General features: G+C 45.0%; 1 protein-coding gene across 4 annotated transcripts in view; it reads left to right on the top strand.

Annotated features, from left to right (window-relative positions):
• KALRN (kalirin RhoGEF kinase) overlaps positions 1 to 12,252 on the top strand; it is a 525,904-nt gene that overhangs the window by 495,093 nt on the left and 18,559 nt on the right. For 3 of the 4 annotated variants that reach the window (XM_086466145.1, XM_086466144.1, XM_086466147.1), the window contains 4 exons: positions 1,318 to 1,556; positions 2,444 to 2,691; positions 5,911 to 6,034; positions 7,402 to 7,461. In XM_086466145.1, the coding sequence (XP_086322271.1) occupies positions 1,318 to 1,556; positions 2,444 to 2,691; positions 5,911 to 6,034; positions 7,402 to 7,461 (671 nt within the window). Of the gene's footprint in view, positions 1 to 1,317; positions 1,557 to 2,443; positions 3,463 to 5,910; positions 6,035 to 7,401; positions 7,462 to 12,252 lie in introns of those variants that run through there. The other variant, XM_086466146.1, reaches the window with a different exon arrangement.

Below are 12,252 nucleotides of genomic sequence, written 5' to 3'. Positions count from 1 at the left end.
CATAAAGCACTTCTGTGACAAGGGTCACTGCGTAGGTTTTGGAGCCAGGTAATCTTCCAGATTGCCACAGGTCTGTGTTTGTGTCCTTTTGGAGACAATGGTGATCTGGCATCCTCCTTGATTTTTTTTTTTTTACTCTCTTATTCTTTAGTATTAAGTGATTTCTTGTTGGAGTAGTCCTGCCTTTCTCTAGAAGGGGAATGCTAGAGAGTGTGCTGTGTGGTGCTGAGCCTTTCTGTTTTTTCTTTCCTTTTCCTCTTGTTGGGAAAGACATTCCTTCTGTTGTGGTTCCCTGGTTGGGCTGATGCTGTGACATTGTGTCCTCCGTCTGCCTCTTGCTAGACTAGTCTCTCTGCATTCCAGTAGGTATAGTCTGGTGCATGTACACAGTAATAACTGACTATAAATCATCAATTAAAGCCACATGACATGCAAAAAAACAAACCCACAGGTCTGGGAATCATAGTCTGAACCTAACAAATCTGTTCCTTTCCTATTCACTGTGAGTCCCAGCCCTGATCCTTTCTCCTCCAAACATAACAAGTTCTTTATTTCTTTACCATCTGGTGTTTTTATCCTTCCTTTTCCCAGTGTAACCTCTCTCCATGACTATGAAATGTACACTTTCACAAGCAGACTCTTTTTTTTTTTTTTTTTGAGGATTGTGAAGCTGTTTAAAGTTGCTTGTGGGTGTTTTCTGGAGAAGTCTGGACTGCTGGGATTAATGTCTTCGTGCCATCTATACTTCCTCTCTTGCTGGTCATTACCAGCAGTTTCCTTGAACTGAAGCAGTTAATGTAGAAAGCACATAGAGAGACAAACCACAGTGCATCATGTCTGAAGACTATTTAGTAGTCACACTCTCTTGGGTACACAAATGAGACTTAGGAGTCTTGACCTGTGTTTTCTGATAATAACAAAATTCACTGTAAATGAGCTGTGCGTCTCTTATTCAGGCTCTCATTTCTTCTGACTACAGGATGCGATTCATTTGTGCGATTTTCAAATAAAATTAATGCAATTATGTATGCTATAAATGGCGAAATTTTAGCCCACTGTGTTGGTTAGAAACGCTGTCCTTCGCGGTAGCATGGAGTGCTGTGTTCAGTTCACATGCAGCACGACCTCACATGCTCGTGTCCTGCCTCGCCATGAACACGCTATGTGCTTCCATGGGTGGCATCTCCTGTTCCTGTTTGGTTTGCAGCTGTGTGCCTGTTCCGACTGAATCACCCCAACTGAATCACCCCACACCCTCTCTGCAGCCCTTTGCAACATCATCGCAAACATATAGCTAATTCTTGTCCTCTTTTGCAGCGCTACAGTCTCCCATAGAGTACCAACGCAAAGAAAGTAGCTCAGCGGTGCTGAGGCCCCAGACCGGTAGGGTCCCTCAGCCCAACAGCAGACCCTATTCTTCTGTTCCAGTAGGGTCTGAGAAGCCTTTGAAGGCTACAAGCCGTAACCCATCTCTCCCACCCCTGAAGATATCTACCTCCAACGGCAGCACAGGGTATGAACACTCACAGCCCGGAGACAAGTATGAACAAAGCAAGGTACTGAGCTCATCTGATAAAACATGATCTCATAGCCCATTGCTTGTACCATAGACGATCTGTCAAGTTAGCTTTAATTGTCAGCTAACCAGGTCAACAGGAATCAACATACTGAAGCAAGGGTGTAAAATGTGCTTTGGGATTAAACAGAGACTGTGAAAGCTCTGGCATCCAGACGTGTGGCACTTCAGCTGGGAAACAGAGCCTGACCCTGGAGTGCTGATCCCAGTGGTTTTTGGGGCACTGTATTTGTAGACCTAGTGATGAACTGAATCGCCATTGGCAGTACTGGCGACAGCAATAGTCAGGCTTCTCTAATATCCATTAACCGCCCGTTCCTGAAGAGGTCTACTCTGATGGTTTAGAAGAGTTTAGACCTTTTCCCACATAACGGCTCGCAGGGTGCCAGCTGAAGGTTATAATTTGGGTGCATGTGCACTGCACACAAACCACCAAAGAGTCAGTAACCGTCAGCGGTGTTTGGACCCTGCTGCTGGCTGCGGCTGACCAAAGCCACTTTCCAGTGTGACCTATATTTAAGATCATGAGATGTGTGAGTATTCGTTCGGCTTCTAACGTTGAGCCTTCGTTGGTCTTTCCCCCCGTTTGGCTCAGCACAGATCGTTCACCTGCAACACCATTCAAATGAGAACATGGCTGGGGCACCGTCACTGCAGCTGTGAAACCTAATGTGAGATAGGAGGCTGGTTTGTATCACATCACTGCTGCCTTTCAGATCCTTAAAATCCTTTTTGACCAGTTTAAGTGTTTTGTATCTTTTTCGCTGGTACAGTTAGGCTGGAAATGAAGTGGTGGGGTTGCTGCTCGAAAAGGCAGGTTCCTCAGCACCGCCTGCTCACTGGCTTCTGTTGTGTCCGTTTTCACAGACTGATTTGGGAGGGTGCAATGGGACCTCTTCCATGGTGGTGATTAAAGATTACTATGCACTGAAGGAGGATGAGATCTGTGTGAATCAAGGAGAGGTGGTTCAGATCCTTGCTATCAACCAGCAGAACATGTTCCTGGTGTACCAGCCTGCAAACGACCACTCTCCAGCTGCTGAAGGATGGATCCCTGGCAATATTTTGGCTCCCCTCACTAAATCCACTACAGATAATAGCGACGGAAGCATCAAGTAAGTGCCATGTTGGCTTCGCTGGGAGCGCTATGTGGATTTTTTGAGGAAAAAAAAATAAAAATAAACAAACCCAAGTGGTAGGGATTTCCTGCTGATTTTTACCTACAGTGCCATTGGAACAAGCCGAGTGGTCAATCCGCAGTGTTGGGCGGCCATGGTGGATAGCTCGGGTTTTGCTTATTTTCATTTTGTGGGGTTTTGTTTATGCTTTGGAGAGAAATAAAACCATAGACAGTTAAAGATATGTTTTACATTACACCATTTTACACCAACATGGACCTGCTTGGACTGGACTTATATTTATGTTGTATTAAGTTACTAATCTATATATTGGTTATAACAGCATCTAGCAAAAAAAAACAACCCACAAAAAAACAAAACACAAAAAATCCAGGCCCTGTGTTGGACTGAGGTTCACTTCTCAAGGAGGAGAGATTTTGTTGTCTATGGCAATTTCCTTGTACAGCTTGTATCTTTTTTTTTTATTTTCTTTTGGTTTGAGTTCTTTTTCTGTTTGCAGTAACTTTTGTAATATATTTTTTGGTTTGCAAGACCCCCATCCAAGTACATTCCTGTATAAAGTATTTTGCACTATTTAAAAAAAAAAAAAAAAACAAACTCATATTGATGAAGTCAGGTTGTGCAATATAATGGATAGTCGCAATGTTCATCATTGTACCTGTAATGTAACTAATTTTAAATGTACTATTTTAAATATGTAAAATAAATTTTCACCATGAGCATGTTTTAATGAGGTAAAATAACTAGTTTGACCCTTTTTTGGTTTGTTTTTTTGTTTGTTTGTTTATAACATTTTGTTGCTTATTTAACAAATGTGTGGATATATATTTTTCTTTTTTGATTTTTAGAAATTTGTCAGTCTGAAATGACTAATGCAAGAAAGTGGTTTTTTGGTATTAAATACAGAAGGTACAACCCTCTTTTCAGTAATACCTGTTGATTTCTTTTAACATCTAAAATGACTAGATGGTAATGCATGATGTATGCTACAAATTATGTTACCTTACACGAGTACCTTGAGGTGCAGAATTGAACACGAGGAAGGATTTTGCGACAGATTCACTAAAAAGAATAATTTGATCTCTGCTGCAGTTTCAGTTAAGAGAAATGATGACTTTACCTGTCAGCCAGTAACGAATGCCACTATGAATTGCATGTTAAGCCAAAGGTGTGGCTTAGCCTGTCTCTTGCACATCCGCCACGGCCATTCCTGGGTTCCTCTCTAACCACAATACGCAACCACGTGCCCTTAGGTTCATCCATGGCACGAGGCTCCTGGTGAAGACCCTGATTTCATGGCAGCCATACAGTCAAATTCTGCGTCAAATTATGTTGTTGGATGAATTGCGGCCAGGAAGGCGTAACAAAATTGAAAGGCACATGCATTGCACTTCTCTCTCTCACTGTGGTGAGATTTAAAGTCTTAAGTCATGCTTTGCAGACAACCCTGAAACCAAAAAGGTGCCTGAATGATAGAAGTCCTGCGGGTGAAAAATGACCTGAAGCTGGTGCTATCTTCAGCCCTGTCTAGTCTGCCAGATCATATGGACTAATTAGTATAAGTAATAAAACTGTTTCTTCTGTTGACAAATACCGTACACAAAATACGTGGTCAATCCAGTAGCGTTGGCACCATGTATTATTCACCAATAGGTCAGGGAGTTTATCAGCCACGTCCTTGACTCTTGCCATATCTGAAAGGAAAACGCAACAGTCCTGAAGTGTTGATACCTTCCCCTGCTCTGCACATCTAATTTGGACCTCCTCCAGAAACGCCCAAATATCAGGCAGCACTTGCTGTCTGGCTGAGATGTGCGGGGAGCTCTGCTGCTCCTTGTGCCCGTGCCAGCTGTTTGCAGTGCAGACACTAATCGTGGTTGCAAAAGCAGTTGATGTGACCCAGCTCAGTCTTGCGTCAGTGGCAGCCACCTGGTGGGAGGCATTAGTTTACTTTTTTTTTTTTTTAATTCATTTGAGCTGTAGTACAGCTCCCATCAGGTGCTGAAGTATAACCAAAAACCGCTTAGGAGTCAGACGCAGTGTTCATGGGGGAGCGTCGGCTGTGTGGGGCATCCTTTGAGTCCTACCTCGCTAACATACTGCATTTTATTGGCATCGCAGGTGATCGTTGGATTACATGCAGCTTGCTTTGTAAAATATATCAAGGTACTGTAGACATGACATGTGCCAAACATTGGGCTTAAACATGCAAATCAAATTTGCATGACCTAAAGGTGGGCAGATGCTTTGAACCTGGATCCCAGCTCATCACACTGCTGTTTTGAGAGCTTTCTGCTTTGGACAACATACCACTTCCCAAATATCCCCCCAACCTGTCCACTATTTAAACCAAATTAAATCCATATTAAGAACTCTTTTGGTTTTTTCTTAATTTTTTATGTCTGCTTTGATGTGCAGTTTCTGTTGTCGACAACAGCATTGCTCTTGCAAAGGGTGACATGGTCTTTTTTTTTTCCCCTCAAGACTAAGGTCATAGGAGCAGTAATGAGGGGTGAAAAATGTACTGGAAATGGTGCCTGCTGCGATGCTAGTCAAAAACCACAGGCTGACTGATGTCCTCTCTAATTGGATTGGCAAAATCAAATGGGAAATTCTCGGTCTTGAGAGGCACAGCAGAGCTTGTTGTTCTAGGACATGACTTACCTCTTGGAAAGTTAATGATGTAGCTCCTGTTTGTTGAGCTATTCATGTTCTGAGCATCATGTAGGGAGCAACACCTTGACTTTCTTAATTTTTTTTATTTGCTCTACTGAGTAATCTGTTAAGACTGTTCCATGTATTTGCATTTGTTTCACTGCTTTTAACCAGCAAGACCGAGGATCAAATTGACCTTTTAATGGTAGCAAAAATAAAATCAATTTCTATTTGTGGCAATGCACGACAAAGTCCCTGAAACCGGTTGACCAAGTTCTAGTTGCCTGCTTCCATCATGGGCATTTTTTTCCTGCTCTTGCATTTGAACAGCAAGCGTGGCACAACATCTGCTTCGCAGAACTGTTTGGTTTGGTTTTTAACTTCAGCTCTCCTTGCTCAGATTGAGATGGGCACATTGCCGGTGGCTTTCACCTTCTAGGGAATCACAGGAATTGCAAATGTGGATGCTGGTTCCCCTTTCCAAATCCTTCCTTCCTGCTATGATTTGCCATTTGATTGCTGCGTTTTTTGGTACAACAGGAAGTCATGTTCATGGCATACCCTGCGCATGAGAAAGCGGGCGGAAAAGGAGAGCAGTGGCAAAAATGAAGCCAATGGGCCACGTAAATCCAAGGATATTCTGGGGAACAAAGTCTCTGTTAAAGTGAGTAAGGCCATCTGAAAGCTGTGTGCTGCTCTCCTGCTACCCATCCTTTTCACCCCCTAATAGCGTCCTCTCCTGAGAGAGGGAGGGGGTGGCGATTTTGGGTTTGGTTTTTGTGGTTTTTTTGTTTTTTTCCACTTCAGTTATCTTTTTTTTTTTTCCTTTTTTTGTAGTATCCATTTTAGCAGGATTTTTGCATGCAAGATAAAATGCAGCCTTTGTTTTTCGTTTTCTTTTTCCTGGCACCCCACATGCAAGTAAGTAATCTTCATTAAAAAAAACCCAACTACATATATGGTTAAATAACTGTTCTTAAAATGGGGACAAAAGTGATTTACTGACCTCTGACCTGGCCCAATCTGTGGCTCCATCAGAGCAGCCACAGCGGTGAGAAAGCCACTGGGTGAACGAATGGCCTTACTGAAGTTGATGAGTTTTCGTTAGGCCAGTATTTCAGCACATCTTAAGATAAGGGGTTCTCAACCTTGAGATGCTTAGGATTTTTGGTCGGGGGAGATGGTCTCAACGACCTTTTTCTTTGCATATTATCAAACAGGGCAGAGATGCTGACTCTGTCTTGCCAGGAGAGGGTCCTGTGTGTGTCTGTGTGTGTGTGTGTGTGTACGTCTGTGTCTGTCTCTCTCTCTCTGAGATCTCCCAGTATGAAAAGGTTGAGAGCTGTGGGGTTAAGCTCCATCTTCTGCTCTGGGTGCCTGACTACTGTGCTCCAATTCAGAGGATCCGTCCCTATAAACCGACCATGAGGCCTGCTCAGGACTAATCTGGGGCTTTCCCTCCCAACAGAGGCAAGCAAACACTTGTGGTGATTTTAACACAACCAAAGCCCAGCCTTGATTCAGGAAAGCACTTGAGCATGTCCTTTGGACCCACCCCTCTCCAGGAGAGCCCATGATTAAGTGTTTTCCTTTGCAGAGGCTTTCCGTCTTGTAAACCTAGTGGAATAGCCATGGCATGTGCAAAGGGTGGAACCCTGCCACTGCAACCCGGGCGCCCTCGCACCTACTGCGCAGCCACCCTGCAGCCCTGCTCTCAGCCGGGGAAGGACTGGGCCCAAGGGAAGCAGTTGCTCCAGCATGGTGGCCACAGTTCTTCCTCCTGTCGCTTCCTCGCTGTTTTTACTACCTGAACGACTTGCAGAATCACTGCTTCTTCTTTGGCAAAAGCATGTCTTTGCCTTTGCTTCCCTTGTTTTGTTGTCGGTTTAGGTTTTGTTTGTTTTCTGAAGCATTTTCTGTACTGTTACCCATTTCCATGCTGCTCACAACTCCTGTGCTGCTCTGCCCTGTCTAACCAATCTCTCTTCTAATCTCTTCTTCTCTTTCTTCCTCTTCATGCTGCCAAACAAGGAGACAAACAGCTCAGAGGAATCAGAGTGTGATGACCTTGACCCCAATACTAGCATGGAGGTAGAGACAATCATCCTTGTGGTTTTTCTTTTTTTCTTTCCACGGACATGTGCCCGTTTTGAAATGCCTTTGCTGAACGGGGAGCTGGGGTGTCGCTCATGGACACATGTGCCAATTAAGTGTGAGTCACACAAAGCACCAATTCTGGTTTTGCCAAGCAGTGAACTGGAGTTTGGGCTGCTTTTGTGGCGGGAGCAGTGGAGGAAGCTGAGGACCAAGCTTCTGCTGAGCTGGAGGCTCGCGTAGTCACCCACAGTTGCTGTTTCCCACCTGGCACCCCGTTCAGTGAAACAATAATGCATGCATGTCAACTGCTGATAAACGTTGCAGCTTCCTATGTTAAAAACACCCCTTGCCCTGCCAATACGTGCTGAGCTGCTCGTCAGGCGTCTGTTGTAAATGGTGGGAGCAAATGTTGTTGCACCACAACTAGTGCTTTAAATTATCTGGAAGATCAGAAAAGACAATGTTTCTTTCTTCTGCTAGCAGAGTGGGAAATTGTGTGTCTATAAAGGTACTGAAGGAGAATGGTAAAACTGATTGGGTGAACGTACCCGTATCACAGACAAGGCTGATGCAGACAGGGGGACCCAAATTATAATACATTACACTACTCTTTTTTCCAGTGTGAAGCCACCAGTTCTACTGGGGTGACCAAGACATGCCTTATTGAGAGAGCCCGGAGGAGCTTTAAATCACAGAGTTATATATCTGGTTCACCCCAATATCTTGCAGGACCCATTTTCTTCTGTGTATAGTGACCACACCAAGTATTTGTATACGTTGTACCAAGGCTGAAATGGCTTCCCACTGCAAGAGGCCAGGACAAGGTTCAGGGAGACATAAGTGATTTTGTAGAGATGACAGGGCAGGTCATTGGAGAACAGGGATATCTGTGTCCTAGGAGGTCTCCAGGATGCTGTTAGCCAGGCTGCACTATAAACATCCCAGGAAAGCAAGCTGATCTTCCTCCTGGAGGGAAAAAAAAAAATAGAGAAGTGTATTGAGGTACACCACCTCAGCTGCTAACCTGAAGGCTCTCTTTTATTTTAATCGTGTTGGTGCAACTAAACACATCTTTGAGAAGGGCACGTGTACTAAAGGAGAGGTTTTGACCCAGCTGACATCCTGGAGATGGAATGGTCCTTGCCACTAAAGCAGCATTATTCTCAGGGGGGTGTCTGTGTTTTCAAAAAGCATTTTGCCAGTCACAGGTAACAACTAGAAGTATATGTATTTGTTACAAGGCAGTGCCCAGTTATTGCACCTAAGTCTGTGTAAGCTTTAGATCAGTGAAAATTGTCCTGTGGAGTAAAAGTGCCTGTACAGAGCTGGGTGAGAATCAACATTCTTTTTGCAGAGGATTTATGTGTTTTGATTTTGCGTAACAGGAGGAAAACCAGATGTTTTAAAATTGTCAGTGGAAGGTATCTGAGTCCTTACACTGTCGGTGTTTCTGATTAATTCTAGCATCCTCCACATGGGTTGGTCTGTTTGTTTGATTTGCATTTTTTACCATGGTACAGTCTACTATTCTTGCCTGCCTCTCTGAAGTTCAGGAGATAAGAGCCTTTCTATTTAAACCAAAAGACACTAACGTGAAGTCTTAGCTGTGGTATGAATCTGCTGTTGGGGGAGTAACAATGTGCCTGGTACGTGACTTGATTTACATTCAGAAAACCTGTCCTGCATCTCCCAGGTCACTTACTGGGCTGCTGCACTGCAGTCCCCAGGAACCACAGTGTTCCTCATGGCCTGGAAAGCTTCGGTCTGCTTCTGACCAAAACTCTTTGGGGCTCAGCAAATGTTTAACGTGGCAGAGGGAGAGAAAATAAGGGTGCAACTGTGGGGGTGACTTCATGAGGTCACACTGCCCTGCAAGGAGCCCTCGGTTTGTGCTGGTTTTAGTACATCTGCAGCCTGGAGTGAGTGTGGTCAGCTTGTTGGTGCAGCTAAGAAATACTGGGGGGGAGGGATTGCTGATACCCATGGATTTTATAGACACTGGGAGTGCTGGTAGGAGAGCTGTGTCCTGGCCATCAACATTTAGAGGTGCATGAGTATAAACTAAACCAAATCATCCAGAGGGAGCAGAGCAAGGGTGGGCTCATAAAATGCTCGTGAAGCCCTAGAAGAGGCCGTGGGGAAGTCTAGCCTGTAAAGGTCTGGGGTATTGACTGCTGGAAGCCACAGTTGTTCTCCCTTTCCCTTCATTATGAGTGATTTTATGCTCCTTTTCAAACATGTTATGAAAAGTGAAATATATTGAGGCCTTGAGAGCTAAAGTCTTTTCTCATTAAAACAGAGGCAAGGCAAGCTACTTCCAATGCCAGAACCTGGTTCAGGGCTTCATTGGTCTTTGAGGCTTTGTGTCCTAGGCTTAAATAATTCTTAAACAGCTGTGCTGCCCCTCCGCCGCAACCTGTGTGTGCAGTGAAAATCAGCATCTCACCTGGTTTTCCTTTCCCTACTCCGCATGGTACGTCCCAGCAGAGCCACTGGTGAGCTCCCAGGGGAGCTGGAGACAGTGTGACTGGCTGCCCAAGGAGCGGGAAGACCTTGTCCTCACACCTGGCTCAGCTCATGACGGACTTTATAGGCACTGGGAGTGGTGGTAGGAGAGCTGTGTCCTGGCCATCAACATTCAGAGGTGCATGAGGCGCTACCGGTGTCATTAAGGTGGGGTCCTCTGTCGCTGTTATTACAGCCGGGTAATAATAGGGCAAGTCATCTGGCTTCTCTTATAGGACTGTCACCCCTGACGTCCCTCTTCCTCCCATCATCCATGAGAACGTGCACGCAGTGCTGGAATAGAGAGAGCAGTCTCTAAATGCAAAGCAGACATATTAATTACTGGGAAATGTCGGTGCAATTTACCTCCAGCCTACTCACTGCGCAGGAAGTCAGTAAGGTGGTCGTAGTGTCCGTGAAGTCCGGCAGTTACTGTGGTCTTTCAGATCTAGCTTTGCTTGCTATTTATAAAATACCCCACATCTGTTCAGTAGATTCCAGATTTCTGAAGCACTTTGCCTTTGTTTCGAGGGGAAATGTAGAAAGAAATGTGGAGAACATACATTGTGAGAACAGGAAACTGAAATTCTGGGTCACTGTTTAAGAGAGCTAAAATGCCGTTACTGTGGTTTTGCCCAGGGACATGCTGGCACTGGAGAACTTTCCATTCATTGTAACTTTGACTAGAAATAGTATCTCTTGGTGGCTGTTTCTTTTCTCTTTGTTTATTAATATGTAATGAAAGTGCATGAGGATGGAAATGAAATTTGGTTCCCCCCCCCCCCAGTGTTCTGCTTTGCACTGTTGTTTCACAAAATAGAAGGTACAGACTCACCTGGTGGGCATGTGAGTGTAGGAGCAGGCACTTAAGGAGCATGTGTAGCCACGTGAGGGATAGGAGTAACCTGTATTTAAGAAAGATCGGAGACTCCCTTTCCACATGTCTGCAGCTAATTGCACAGGGACAGGCAACTCCACTTCTGGGAAGAAGGCGTATGCCCTTGTGAATCAGTAAATGTCACCCACACCCAAGTCTGGGGTCCTGGACAATGATGCAACTGATTGTCCTACAGTTCTGTGTTGTAACATCTCATGGGGTTTCGATATTGCTGAAGGGGTCATAAGTCAACTGTGCAGATCTTATTGGGCTACCTCTCTTGTCCAAGTGAATGTCCTTCCAGCAGTCAGAAGACCTGACTGAGCTAAACCTCACTAAATTCAGCAGCAGCTCGTCCAGGCTTTGCTGTGGACCTCACGTGTAGGTATCTGACATGGCTCCAGACAACTTGTTTTGCACAGCACGACTCCAACTGCAGTGCGTTACAAGTACTTCTGAGCAACACACAACTGTCATCAAGCGTCTAGTGTTTGTTCCAGTTTCTTAGCTGTGCAAAGGAGAGATGAAGTCCAGGCCCACCCCGAGACAGTGGAAATGCCATCATTAGTTTTGCAAGCTGGGCTATTGCCAAGGTATGTAAGTTGGTTTTCATAATCTGCTTTTTTCAGTTATGACATTTTAGCATGTTAAGAACTACTCAGAGACACTTAGAGCAAGATAAGTACTAGGAAACATCCTGTAGCAAAGAATATTGTGTTATCACCCCCACAGTCTGAGTGGTTGAGTAAGTAATGGTTTGGTGGATAGAGCATTGGCTCTAAGTCAACATTCAGCTCAGGCCAGGAATTCCCAAGTGCTTTAGGCAAATGCCTTCACCCCCTGCCTTGAGTTGTCCATCTCCAGAGCAGATCTAACATACTGTCTTGGCGAGATCTTGTACAATACTGGTAAGAAAGCCTTTCCTGGCCTGTTATCACAGTATGAATGAGTACCATCCTGAGAACCTCCCGTGTTTCCCTGGGGTGGCCTCCATGGGAACACCACTGTCCTGCTGCTCTCAATGGCCAAGGATTGCCGAGACTGACCAAGAAGGTGGCTTATCAGGTGTGACATAGCCTGAGCTGGCAGCACAGACATGGTGGTTTAGCTTTTGGAAAAGGAAGAAGTGACCTGCTTCATCTGCAGGAAGGGGGTAGAGAGCTACCACATGGTGCCTGGAGTACCAGAGACATCCCACATCTACAGCTGTTGGAGCACACCAGCCATTAGGGCCTCGCAGTAAGAGTGTGACAAGGGCAAGAGGACTTCTGCTTTGCATCAGTCAGCATCCCTTGTGGCTACTCCATCGGCATCAAAGGCAGCTGAGCCCATCCGTGCTGGGTGCCAGAAGGCATCCCCCATCCCCACCAAAAGGCTGATGCTGTGGGACATTTCATCAGATA

This window comes from Leptosomus discolor, chromosome 5, assembly GCF_034619465.1.
Source record: "Leptosomus discolor isolate bLepDis1 chromosome 5, bLepDis1.hap2, whole genome shotgun sequence".
Classification (NCBI taxonomy): Eukaryota; Metazoa; Chordata; class Aves; order Leptosomiformes; family Leptosomidae; genus Leptosomus; species Leptosomus discolor.
The sequence above is the reverse complement of the archived record's forward strand: the minus strand, read 5'-3'. Positions and strand labels throughout refer to the sequence as shown.